This window comes from Mytilus galloprovincialis, chromosome 9 (genome assembly GCF_965363235.1).
Source record: "Mytilus galloprovincialis chromosome 9, xbMytGall1.hap1.1, whole genome shotgun sequence".
Taxonomy (NCBI): Eukaryota; Metazoa; Mollusca; class Bivalvia; order Mytilida; family Mytilidae; genus Mytilus; species Mytilus galloprovincialis.
This window is the reverse complement of record NC_134846.1, coordinates 31,964,459-31,978,909: the sequence shown is the minus strand read 5'-3', so window position 1 is coordinate 31,978,909 and position 14,451 is coordinate 31,964,459. Positions and strand designations below refer to the sequence as shown.

The 14,451-nt window shown below is 31.0% G+C and overlaps 1 protein-coding gene across 1 annotated transcript in view; it reads right to left on the bottom strand.

Moving 5' to 3' along the window:
* Nucleotides 1-5,991, bottom strand: part of LOC143044817 (ERI1 exoribonuclease 2-like) — a 32,227-nt gene extending 26,236 nt beyond the window's left edge. The window contains exons 1-3 of the mRNA XM_076216994.1: nucleotides 5,914-5,991; nucleotides 4,291-4,352; nucleotides 1,893-1,973 (exon numbers count right to left, since the gene is read on the bottom strand). Coding sequence (XP_076073109.1) covers nucleotides 1,893-1,973; nucleotides 4,291-4,352; nucleotides 5,914-5,939 — 169 coding nt within the window. The 5' untranslated portion in view covers nucleotides 5,940-5,991. The remainder of the gene's footprint in view (nucleotides 1-1,892; nucleotides 1,974-4,290; nucleotides 4,353-5,913) is intronic.
* Nucleotides 5,992-14,451: the final 8,460 nt, after the last annotated feature.

The window sequence follows — 14,451 nt, the reverse complement described above, 5'->3', positions numbered from 1 at the left end:
AAAATACCAAGAACTAAAATATAGCTTTTTACAGGAAATATCAGGCATAACTATAATCCTTTATAGGCAATACCAAACATTATACTATAGTTCATTACAGGAAATAGCAAACACAACTATAGTTCATTATAGGAAATAAATACCAAGCATAGATATATTTCTTGATACAAAATACCAATCAAAGCTATCCACCTTTACAAGCACTTTACTGACTACCAAACATAATAATAACCCTTTATAGGATATACAAAGCAACACTATCCCTGTTTATAAGAAATTCCTATAGCCCTTTATAAGAAATATCAAGCATAACTAAAATTACAGCATCTTAAAGGAACAAGAGTGCACACGCTGAAATGTCTCGCCTTCTTTACTAATCATTCATATTATGTCGATAGACCTAAATATAAAGCTTTATTACAACTGTCACATAAACTCAACATTAACCAAGAAACGAAACATTGATCAATGAACCATGAAAATGAGGTCAAGGTCAGATGAACCATGCCAAGCAGACATGTACAGCTAACAATTCTTCAATACAACAAATATAGTTGACTTATTGCTTATAAATTAAGAAAAACGCACCAAAACACAAACACTTAACACTTAGAAATGGACCGTGAAAATGAGGTCATGTCAAATAAAACCTGCGTAACAGACTTATAGATCATAAAATATTTCCATACACCAAATATAGTTGACCAAATGCATAAAGTATTAGAAAAATAGACCAAAACTCAAAAACTCAACTTTGACCACTGAACCATGAAAATGAGGTCAAGGTCAGATGACACCTGCCAGTTGGACATGTACACCTTACAATCATTCCATACACCGAATATACAAGACCTATTGCTTATAGTATCTGAGATATGGACTTGACCACCAAAACTTAACCTTGTTCACTGATCCATGAAATGAGGTCGAGGTCAAGTGAAAACTGTCTGACGGGCATGAGGACCTTGCAAAGTACGCACATACCAAATATAGTTATCCAACTACTTATAATAAGAGAGAATTTAACATTACAAAAAATCTTAACTTTTTTTTCAAGTAGTCACTGAACCATGAAAATGAGATCAAGGACATTGGACATGTGACTGACGGAAAGTTCGTAACATGAGGCATCTATATACAAAGTATGAAGCGTCCAGGTCTTCTACCTTCTAAAATATAAAGCTTTTAAGAAGTTAGCTAACGCCGCCGCCGTCGCCGGATCACTTTCCCTATGTCGAGCTTTCTGCAACAAAAGTTGCAGGCTCGACAAAAACTATACATAGATGTCCCAAGGCTCATAAGTCTGAATAGTGAAAATATCAAGCTTAACTATAGCCCAAAAGTCTGAACAGTCAATTTGATTTAAGTAATAATTTGAATTTCATATTCATGAACTATAATACTAACTGGGTTTGTTTTTCCATTTGAGAGTTCTCTGATATATATCACAACTTTATTCAAAATACATGCTTGTCAGGCCAAAGAATAATCTTTTTATATATCGATATTACATGTAGGTTCATAATGTTGTCACCATTCAAAGCTTGTCTGCGGTTTGTTGTCTGGATGAATGTGCCTTTGCTTACCCATCTTGAGCACTTGAGATCACCCCAAGTTTTTGGTGGGTTTTTGTTGCTTAGTCTTTGATTTCTATGTTGTGTCTTGAGTACTATCATTTGTCTGTTTGTCTCTACTGTTTTAGCCATTTCATTATCAGTTTATTTTTCATCTAGGAGTTTGGATGTCCCTCTGGTATCTTTTGCCCCTCTTTTGAGTGCTGTTCTTCGTTTACCACAAATTTAATTTTGATAAATTCTTGGTTGATGTTTTTATTTTTAATTATTTGTTTGTTTTAATTATAAAACTATAGTTTTAATGGATAGTTTACTTACTGATTTCCTGAGTTCTAAATTTACCATCCTGCCAACATGTTGATTCAAAATCTAATACCACTAAATATGGAAATGTTTGGTCTAAAAAACATGAAAAATAGATTTAATAGAGGTTGTTGTTGTTGTTCAGATGGTTTTGCTTTATTTATTTCATTCAGAACAATCTTGGGCAAAACCATGCTGACTGGTTTGAAAAAAAGTCTTTGAGATGCAGCAAAATTTGTTCACTGTATAATTTTACAATTCTTTGATATATCAATTAATTTAGACCGCATTGCATGACAATAAACATTATAACATTTGTCAGGCAAAAGTTTCTTTCAAAATAACAAGATAGTATAAATACTGGGAAATTTCATAAAAAGTTTGAATTGAATCCTTCATTTCTCCCATAAGTCTGTGTGTTGGGTCTTCACTTCTCCCTAAAATGCTGAAGGGTACATATAGACTATAGTGTATACTTTCAAAAATATAAATAACCCAAGAATGAATGATAAATATATTTGGCTTTTACAGAACCTAAAGAACCATGGGTAATTTCTTTGTTAATACCACAAAATTACAATAACTTCACTTCATTGGCAGATTGGTCGATTTTTATTGTTTATGACATCTTTAACCAATCATGATCAGTGGTCTCGCTAGCCCAAAATAGAAGGGCGCCGCGCCCTGGGTGCCCTCAGCCGCACCCTGGGTGCCTTCATCCGCGCCCTTCTGCCCTGATGTCTTTTTCCAAAATTATCTTGTGCCGTTTTGGTAAAATTTTGTTTCATCGATTTCTGATCTCCAAGTTAATTACATATATGACACCTGTGTGATTGCCCCCAGGTTAATCATGTCATTACAATCAATTACAATGATAAAGACTTCAAAGGTGTTAATAACTAGGTAATTTAATTAGGACAATGTATCTTTTTGTCATACTTTTGATGAATGTGTCAGCGAGTGTGTATAGCTTGGGTCGGCATTTTCGATCTCCAAGTCACAATGGAAGAGCGTATATAAATGAAGACTTTCATGACTTTAGAATTGAATTTAAGTCATCAAAATAAAACTATTCCTTTACAGAAATGCCTTCCATCTCAACTTGTTAGCGACAAGCATAGTTTTTAATTAACCCAAACATGGTGGAAATTGATTTTGAAGTTACTTCCCCTGTTTATGCTTATTACAAATTTGTGCATTAAAAATATTATCTAGTATCAAAAAAAGGAATAAAATACCAATTGAATATATAATAACATAATAATATTAATGTTACCTTAAAGATACTAAAGTCATATGAAACCTCAAATTAAAAAAAAATATGCATATGTTTTTTAATACTAAATAGATAGTTTTCATTATTCAACTTATGTACATATACTTTTTTCTGAGGAAAATTCTTTAATTGTTCCACATTTAGAAGAAGTTTACTTATTTTTATTTGCTTGCTGCCAGGAAGCAATTCGCCGACATATTTTCCGTATGCATAGTGACCTAAGCATGACCCTCCTCGTAAAAATCCGGTGATAGCAATACACATGGATCTGTCATTAAAAATAAACAATTACCTGATTGTATATGTTAAACATGTGCTAAATACCCATGCTTTTTCTTGATTATTTACTATAAGGTGACAATCGGTAAACTTCGGCTTCAAAACACGTCATTTAATGAGTAGCCATATTTCATTTGTGTATTTGTTAAATCATAACAGACAGATAGAAAAAAAAATTGACGATTATACGATATATTTGCGTTAAAAATGATAAAATCGTGCACAGAGGACTCAGTTTATGATATATACATGCATTGGTTCACGAATTGGATGAACATTATTTTTCACCAGTCACTCGTTTCTTATGACTTTAACTGTCTTTGAACATATTAAAAAATATATATTGCAATTTCTACTTGATAATTATACTTTTAGCAATTCATGTTTTAAACATTGTTAAATTAGTAATGCTCTCAGTTTCAGACCATTTGATGTATTAAAAGCTATAATTCCTATAAGATAAAAAAAAAAAAATACATATTCTTTGATAATGGGTAGAGTGAAGTTAAACTGTAAAAACATAATATGTTGATGAAGATGTACTATATTATTCATAACTACACAAACAATGAAATAAAGACTATAGTTGAAAAGCATCTTTATTTAAAAAAAACAACATATACAGTAAAAAAAAAAGAGAGATTCGTTAACTTGTGATACACACCGAAACGTAGACAAAAAAATGAGCAGTGCCTTTTCTTATCATCATAAAAAGTGTCCTGCCCTCCACTGGCACCCTGCCCCTTTTGATTTCTAGCTAGAGCACTGATGATGTTTTGGTCATTGGTGTACAGTACACTTTTGAAAATAATACCAAAGATGCATTAGATTCTGAAACAGCCAATTGTATGCTTATACCTGTTGATGGTTTCCTACTGGTACTGGAATTTATACTTCTTTTTCGTAGTAATCCTAATTCTCTGTAAAATAAAATAAGATAAAATATAGATCCTAAACATTATTATCATTAAACATGGGTTTAATGTTTACATGTGTACATGAATTTAAGGCCAAAATTTAAAATATGTTTGTTTCCCCCCCCCCCCACCCGGGTCAAAAATAAGCCCCTGGGTCAAAAAATTATTTTCCACAAAAAAATAGAAATTATTTTTTTCCTGAAAATAAATTGTTTCCATTTTTGGAAAGTGCTTGAAAGCAGAAGGATTGATAATCTAAATAAATACACTCAAATTGAGAAAAAAACAACTGATAAGTGGCCTAGACTGGACAAGTTAAACCATTCATGTGACCATGCTATGACAATCACATCCAGTTAAAAAAAAAAAAAAAAAAGAACCTGCCTTCCTGGTCTGTTTACAAAGGGTAGACCCGGGGGAGGGGAAACAGACATTCTTTTAAATGTGGCCTAACAAAGATCACACATCATGTACATCCCTTATCAATGCTATTAATTGAATGAATAAAATTACATTTACACATATACATGTATATATCATGCATATATTTAGACATGTTATAAGTTATATACAGAAAAACAAGAAATAAATTTTTACAAAATTTCCTTCTGGATACGAGCTTTTGATCATAAACAACAAAATGAACAAGCTTCTATTCAAGTTTTATGAGTTTGGTAGAAATCCAGGATATTGAAAAAAATTGTTTAAATATTTAAAACTATAACCTCAGACATGACAGAGTGAAATTGTAATGTTAAATGGCAGAAAAACTAAGTCCATTTATTAATAAAATACGGATAAACAGCATGAACAGGAACTATTTTTTTACCAAAAAATATACATATTACAAATTGTGTAGCATTCTACATGTTCTACTATTTTCATTGGATAGGGAGATCACATGTTTCACAAGTTATTTTCCATGTACGTATCTGAACTTGCCTTGTTTCTATTTTTTACGTATATTGAGGCTATGTTTCTATTTATATGTATATTGGTGGTCAATATATACAATGATATAAGAAATCCGTTACTAAATTCAGATTCATGACGTTACACATAACAACCATGGAGAAAGCACTGCAGCAGTTGAAAAGAAATTTGCAAGTTAATATATCAGAAGAAATATCAAGAATTTTAAGTCAAGTGCAGACACTTGCAATACAAAAAAGCTATTTGATAAGAATTCAAAGGGACTCCATTCCAACCGCTGGACTAACCAATGAGTTCTCATTTCTGTGAGCATATATCCCCCAAAAGATTCTTACCTGGGATATAAACAGATAAAGATAAGATACAAAAAATTCAAAATTTTAGTCTTAGTCCAATCGGCCACAGATGTCATGGATGTCCCTAGCTGCGGAACCGTAGCTCTTAGGTCCTTATGTAATTTTTTTAACTATTTGCGGACCACGGTTCCGCAGCTAGGATGTCCCCTGTAAAAAAACTTTAAAAGGCTGTATATATTAACAAGGTTGTGGGTGTTTAACTTTTATGTTACATAGAAATGGTAAGTAAATTCATAGTTTTGAATTATTTGAAAACAAATCAATCATTTTTTAACCTTGCAAGTTGTTTAGTTGTTTTCATGCTTTGTTTTGAAATTGCCGCTGATAATCTTCGTCTTTCTTGCGCTTACTGCGGGTTACACTAAAGACCTGAAAGTGGACCTGAAAAGACCTGAAAAGACCTGAAAAGACCTGAAAATATACGATTAAAATTATTCAAATTGCAATAACTTTTTTATTATTGGATAGAATTTCTTCAAGTTGAAATTTTATTAATTGTTAATATCCATATTTCATTAAAATTTAAATATTTTAAATCAAAAACATTTTTTTGATGCTAAAAGTTGGACCTGAACGGAGAAATGAAAAGACCTGAAGGGACCTGAAAATCTATGGTCGGACTAATGTTAACTTCAATAAATTTTTTAAGGCTCAATGTTTATCTTTCAACTTTGGATTTTATGAAACAAAAAATTCTGTATAATGATGATATTAAAACAAAATATTGAAAAAATATCGTCGAGGTGTCAAAACTCGGACCTGAACGGAAAATTAAATAACATAAATTTGCTTGAAAAGCCTGTGTTCAGATTTATTCAAGTTTTTTTTAACTGTTTTCAATTAATCTCCTTGAAATATGAACTTTGTTATAGGAAAGGTAATATATATTATTGAAATGATAAAGAATTTTATCGAAATTAAAAAAATATAATGGTTGAGTTACAAAATTCGGACCTTGTCGGGGAAGTAAAAGACATGAATAGATCATAGGGGTAGATGTATTTAAATTCGTACAACATTGTTTTTTCTATAAATTTGTTTTCATTTTAGACAAAAGTCTATTGAAGAGAACGAATGACTTTATATTTATACAGAAACATATTTGAATACAAAATACCTTTTTGATGATGAAAAAAAAGAAGATTGCCCGTTGAAATTATTCAAACCAGAGACATATAATAAATAGTGTTATATGTCTCTGTTCAAAGTAATTCAACTTGCTTAAACTGCATTAATATATATTAAAGCAGGTCTTAAACATAAAAATGAAAATAATAGTATTGCTTCCCCAGTAAACTATATGTTATTTAGAGACGCGTGTTCGTCGATTGGAATGTTTTAATTACGTGAACGTGTGCTGGTTGTAATTCAAACCTTGTATTGATATTAGCTGATAATTGGATCATTAGTCTAAATAAACATTTCGCTTTAATCTTTTAATTGGATTATCACCATATCTTGTTACACGAAGAATGCATTTATTTATAAGATTTTTACCCAATTTTATAGTATTTCATACTTCATAGTTAACATATATATTTTTTAACCTAAGAATTATTTATATTTTAAGCTACTTGTCCCATTTTGAATATAACTTTTATGAGATTATTTACAAGTTTAAATAGTATTTTGTTTATATTTTGGTTTTAAGGATCAGTGTCTCAGTAATTTTTTGGTTGGATATTGATTGTTGTTTGTGTGTATATGAATATTTTGTGAATGTCTTGTTTTAATCAATATGTGACACTATAGTAAACAATTTTATTCTTTATTCTCTTCCGTCAATTAAAAATTAAAAGGAAGATGGGGTGTGATCCCGGCAATGAGACAGATCTCCACAAGAGACAAAATGACATAGAACATGAAAAGTTTACAACCATATTTTTTGTCTTTGCAATGAATTGTATAGTTAGACAAATCCTTGGTCTATGTTTATTATTTTTCGTTTAAATTTTTTTTAGCGGAATTTTAGGCTCATTCAGATTTTTAATTTTCCGTTCAGGTCCGAGTTTTGACACCCCAACAATATTTGAGGGTTTGGATGGGGTTAAATGATTAAAGAATAATGCCCTTAAAAAATGAAGATTAGAGAATAACGGGCAAAAAAAATGAAGATTAGAGAAAAACAGGGTTAATGTTTGGAAGATTAGAGAAAAAAGGGGTTAATTTTTTAAAGATTAGAGAAAAAAGGGGTGAAAATTAAATGTTTACAGAATAACAGACCCCCTCATCCAGACCCTCATATTTTTTCAATATTTTTTTTAATATTATCATTATATTGCACCCTTTGTTTCACAAAATCAAAAGTTTAAAGAAATCCACTGAATAATAAAAAAGTTATTGAAGTTAGAATTAGTCCGACCATAGATTTTTAGGTCCCTTCAGGTCTTTTCATTTCTCCGTTCAGGTCCAACTTTTAGCATCAAAAATTTCTTTTTAATTTAAAACATTTAAATTTTTATTAAATATGGATATTAACAATTAATAAAATTCCAATTTGAAGACATTCCATCCAACAATAAAAAAGTTATTGCAATTTGAATAATTTTAATCGTATATTTTCAGGTCTTTTCAGGTCTTTTCAGGTCCACTTTCAGGTCTTTAGTGTAACCCGCTTACTGCAACGTGCCCATCAATGTCATGTCAGTGTTTGAAAAATAACTTTCTCTCGACCTAATATTGATTCGGCCTATACGCAATTTTCGGTTCAGAAAACAAGTAAAATGTATACCGATTAATATGAGGCAGGCATTACCTGTAAATGGGGACGAAGTCTGTATGAATTATTTTTTTTGTAACTTAAATATTTGTTAAAAAAGCAAAGAAACAGAAATACCGTAACGTTTCCGATTTTGGTTCTGTTGTTAGGGATTTTAGTTGTGACGTTATTTAACTATGACGTCATATGCAATGTAAACAAAAAAACGCTATCATCAGGTAACGTTTTTCCATATCAAAGAATTATTAAAAATGAAATTGGTATTGCATTTCTTTCTATTTTATACTAGACTGATAAATAAATATTTTACTCAAAGATTCATACCATACGAGACCGGAAAAAGGAAGTACATTGCTGAACTCTGCGCAGGTCCGGGATTTCAAAACATGACATAAAAAAAATTGAACGATTTTGAGTTCATTAGTACAATGAAAAATTCGGGAAATTTTCCCGATTTTTTTTTTTTATTGAATTTTCTACTGTTATTGGGGACTTCGTCCCCATAATAAATGGATTTCAAATTTCTCTCAACTTGAGATAACGAAAATAATATCTCAATCAAATCAAATTTATGTTTTTTGGATTTTTTTATCAAAGTTTTAAAATATAATTATTCCAAATTTTTTTTAAAGTCATAAGAAACCTCAAATTAAAACAAATAATGCATATGTTTTTTTTAGTCCAGCCCTGGCCTCAGTGACTTATTTTCATTTTTTTATTTTTGTTGTTGTCACTGAGGCCAAGGCTGGACTAATGTTTTTTTATAACTCAATGGATAGTTTTCATTATAAAACTTATGTACATATACTCTTTTCTGAAGAAAATTCTTTTATTTGTTCATATTTAGAAGAAGTTTACTTTATTTTCATTGCATCCTTCCAGGAAGCAATGCCTTCCAGGAAGGAATTCTCCGACATATTTTCCGTATGCAAAGTGACCTCAGTGTGACCCATCCCGTAAAAATCCGGTGATCGCAATACGCATGGATGTCATTAAAATAAACTATTAGTCTGATTAATACACGTGCTCATATATCCATGCTTTTTGTTGATTGTTGACAAACAGGTGACAATCGTTAAACTTCGGCTTCAAAACACGAACTTTAATTACCTGCTATGTTTTCACAACAACACTGACCGATTGAAAAAAAATTGACGATTAGACGAAATTTATGCGAAAAAAATGATAAAATCGTTCACAGAAGACTAAGTTGGTGATGTTTGATAATGCATTGATTGGTTCAAGAATTGGAATAACATTATTTTTCACCGGTTACTCGTTTCATATGACTTTAATTTTTAAAAAATTTCACCAAATAATTAAAATCATAAATTTCGTTTTAAACTTTAAAAGTTTGAATATTTAAGCAAACTTTAAAAATACTCACCTGAACGTTTTGATCATTTCGATTTAAAAAAAAAATAATTTTGGACTTAAATATAGGAAAGGGGAAAGACTAAAAAGTGGATACCTGTTACAAGTGCAAACGGAATAAGAATAGAATAGAATAGAATAGAGTAAAATATTTTTATACACCAAATTATAGGGCCCAGGAGGGCATATCATACAGACAATATCATTATAAACAATAACATATGCAATACACAAACAATAAAAGATATGTAACAAGTGTTATAAAAATAATAAAATAAAATAATATACCACAGAAAATATACTCAACAAAATAGTAGCAATGTATTATTATTCAATGAATACTATGTTGACATTGACTCAAGTGCACCCGGTAAGAAAAGACAAACATGAGGCATTAGTAGTTTGTGCGGAGAAATCTCAATACAAAAAATACAAAAAAAAACCCAATTCAGCACTCGCACATTTGACTATGAGGTATACAGCAAATAACAAGTATATTTAATAAAGGATATTTATCTGCAGAAAGCACCAAGAGTCGGTGCTTAAAGGGAAGCCCCTACTTGTACTTAGTGCAGATGAGTCAAACTCCTAAATTTAATATTTAAAATATATTTTGAAAACATATTATTTGAGATTCTGTGTCCAGCCAGCAAGATCGATCATCAAGGGACTGTGACAGAGAATTTGAAAATCTTCTTATGATCTATGCAGGCTTAACAGGGTATACAAATTCATATTAAAGAGTTATAATGAATTAGTTATTGCAGATTAAGTTGTCCTTCAATTCTTAGTATCTTCTATATATTTATAAAATGCAAATAGTACATTGGGATCCTCATTATTCATTATCCAAATTAATTTGTTATCAATATTTAAATTTTGAAAGTTTGGACATGATTTTAATACATTTTGCATCAATTCCTCTCTTTTTGATAAATGAGTGTCACATTTAAATAAAAAATGAACGCATCCTCAACCTCACCTGAGGTGCACCTGAGACAAATTTGGTTTTGTCGAAGAGTACCCTGGTATCTACCAGATTCAATTTGTGAGCAAATATTCATAATCTAGTAATACATTTCCTTTGCTCAAAATGTCGAATTATTGACAAATAATTTTCAAAATCGAAGTTGCACTTGAATGTTACATATGATAAATTCGTAGTTTACAATCTTTATGTATATCTATATAGCTGTTTTTTCCACAATGCAGTAAAGTATCCCTTAACAATCTGACCACAGTGTAGTTTAAATGTTGACTGAATATTTTTCAGGAATACGCTTTTCTATGCCTGACATTTTTTCCCTTAAAATATTAATTGATCCATACCAAGAGGTTTTTTTTTGTTTCAAATAGTTTTTTAGAACAATTATAATAGGCACTGGCTACGGTTACATGCAAATGTAACAATAATTAAAATATTATTGTTACATTGGAGACTAAATGCCGGAATGCATGGTTGGGTGAGGACCTGATTAATTACGAATGTAACAATAACTATTGAGGCTACGGTTACATAGCGATATTGTTACATGAAAAACAGCAATGTACGATGGGGACTTGTAATATGTACTAAATAATAAAAGTTTAAGACATTTATTTTATATTTACAATACATACAATGTCTTTATTTTTTTTTATTTACAACGACAGTTTATAAATATCCAGTAAGTGGTTTTTGGAGCATGTTTAAGTCCGACACATCATTTTGACGAATCCACTCCAAGCAGCCATCACACACCAGTAATAAGGGGGCAGGACCTTTTTCGGGATGCGGGATCGGGTGTTTTTTTAAGCTCGGGAAATCGGGATGTCGGGATTTTTTTTTTTAATTCGGGACCTCGGGACTTCAGGTTTTTAAGCCGGGATTTCGGGATCAGGACCTCTCCTACCCTCCGCTGTGAACGTCTGTATCGCATACCGTGCAATTCAATTCTGCGATATTCCTTTTAGAAGATAAGGAAATCTTTAATGTTACAAATGGAAGTTTTTAACGACCTTGACTGGCTATACAGCCCTTGCACGGTCGGTCTTTAATGTTTGCCATGCTTTCGGTGAGAAATACTATTTTACTCTCGCAATGTTGATATTCTCATCCGATCTTTTGGTTGAAAGCATGTGGTGTAGTTTCATGTTGTCTTTCAATATGATTGCATTGCCGTCCATTACGGATGTTAGGTTTACCTCAGATTTCAGTATCCAACTTAGCAGTTAACAAACTTTGCTTCAGTTGATGTATCATTTTTTTAGAGTTGCTTTTGTATAGAGCTATAGCTATAGAGCTGTATGAAATTTGTGTCTTGATATTGTTTCATTTTCGTTTCAAACGCATCCCAAGTTTTTCATCCAAAACTAAATTGGTAAAATAAATCTCTTCATCCATTGTTCAAAGTATATAATGACAGTAATAAGAGAAGGTGTGCAGTTAAATACTTCAAAAAGCGAACACTTTATCAGCCCCAGTTCTCAACAACAAACTATATTTTTCGCATTAATTTTGACACTGCTAATCTGAGGTATTTTTATTACCTTTAAGATTAATATGTAAAACTACTTAAACATCATTTGTATAATAATAATACTTATTAATTATCATTATTACAAGTATTAATTAGTACATATGAAAGAATTAAGCAACACAGCTAAAGAAGATTTAAATTTAATAAATTTAGCGTACATTGCTGTTTTTCATGTAACAATAACACAATGTAACCGTAGCCTCAATAATTATTGTTACATTCGTAATTAATCGGTTCCTTGCCCAACTTTGCCACCGGCAATTAGTCTCCGATGTACCAATAATATTTTTATTATTGTTACATTTCCATGTAACCGTAGCCAGTGCCATTATAATATGCAGCTTTTAACAAGGGAAATGATGAGCCAATATTTTCTAAAGAGGGGGGAAAGGACCTTTATCGGGACTTCGGGATCGGGTGTTTTTAGGTAGCACTCCACAGTTAGAAAATAAAATAAAAAATGAGCCACAAAATGTTTTATCATCTCCTATTCCTGGATTTCTAATACATTAACCTAACTGTTTGTGTTGTACATGTGCATATGTATGTAATCAGTATATTCCATAGATTTGATTTTCAAAAGTTAAAAGAGTGAAAATTAATTCCTTTTATGTGTATCCATGGCAACATTCTGCATTTATTTACCATAAAATATTGCAAAAAGGGGGGGTGGACATGTCACATATCCCCCCAAAATTTTGATCAAACTAGAATTTCAATGCCTTTGAGTGATACCTTTTTAGAAACTGTTTTCATAAATCTTCCTAATGATCAAATAAAAAATGGGTGTCTTTCGCCTCATTTTTTCGTAAAATCCAATCACAAAGTTCGTGCGATAAAAAGTTGGAAAAAAACATTGCAATAATTGCCGGACCAATATATGGTAAGGACATGCAAATACGGACTGTCATACAGAAAACAGCCTATATTACATACATTACATAATCTTGATGTTCATATAAACCCAATACAAAGGCTATTTTAATACTCAGCTATCCAAAAATGAATTTTATTGCACACTAGCTCTCATATTTGAAAAATCCACAGGGGCCAAAATGCGAAACTACACACCTAACTGTGGAGTGCTACCTTAAGGTGAAATTTTTCCCCTCCTGCCTCAATTTTTATTATATTTTCTGTGTTCTTCTAGCTGTTACGATGAAAATGGTACCTTAGTTTTTAAAATTGGTTCAGTAATAAAGATTTTATGAAGGTTAGCAGTTGATGTTGAAACGCGACAAAAAGTGATTTAAAAATAAATGCTGGATCATAGTGAAAAACTTCAAGTCTGTCTCATTTTTGGGGTAAATTTCTAAAACTTTTCCCATTATCTTATTTAAAATCATAAAATTACCTTCAAAGAGGACAAATTGTACAATTTTTAGGTATTTGAAAGCACTTATAGGTCAATTTTGCTGTAAATAGCATACCTAACCTTGTTTTAGAAGCTCTCAAGCAGGGTATAAATTTCTAGCAGTACTGGCATCATTAAATTTAATTAATGCCAAATTATAATATAAAATCCTGCTAAAAATGTTTATTTGACTTATTCGCATTCAAAAATATAAAGTGATACATTCTGAGGATATCATATAAAGCGCAATCTTTGGTTACAATGGTGAAGCTAATTGAGTACAAATTTAAGACCGCAACATGTCTAAGTGTCAAAATGTGTATATTTGGTTGCTAAGGACAGTAAACAATAAAATAAACATAAATTGCATTCCTAGCAGATTTTTTACCTTCAGAACTAAAACAAGAACATAAAAGACTAAAGATATGTGGTAAATTTTATCTTAAAAAGTGCATTTCTGTGCTTTCTGATGTGCCATAAGGTAGCACTCCACAGTTAGAAAATAAAATAAAAAATGAGCCACAAAATGTTTTATCATCTCCTATTCCTGGATTTCTAATACATTAACCTAACTGTTTGTGTTGTACATGTGCATATGTATGTAATCAGTATATTCCATAGATTTGATTTTCAAAAGTTAAAAGAGTGAAAATTAATTCCTTTTATGTGTATCCATGGCAACATTCTGCATTTATTTACCATAAAATATTGCAAAAAGGGGGGGTGGACATGTCACATATCCCCCCAAAATTTTGATCAAACTAGAATTTCAATGCCTTTGAGTGATACCTTTTTAGAAACTGTTTTCATAAATCTTCCTAATGATCAAATAAAAAATGGGTGTCTT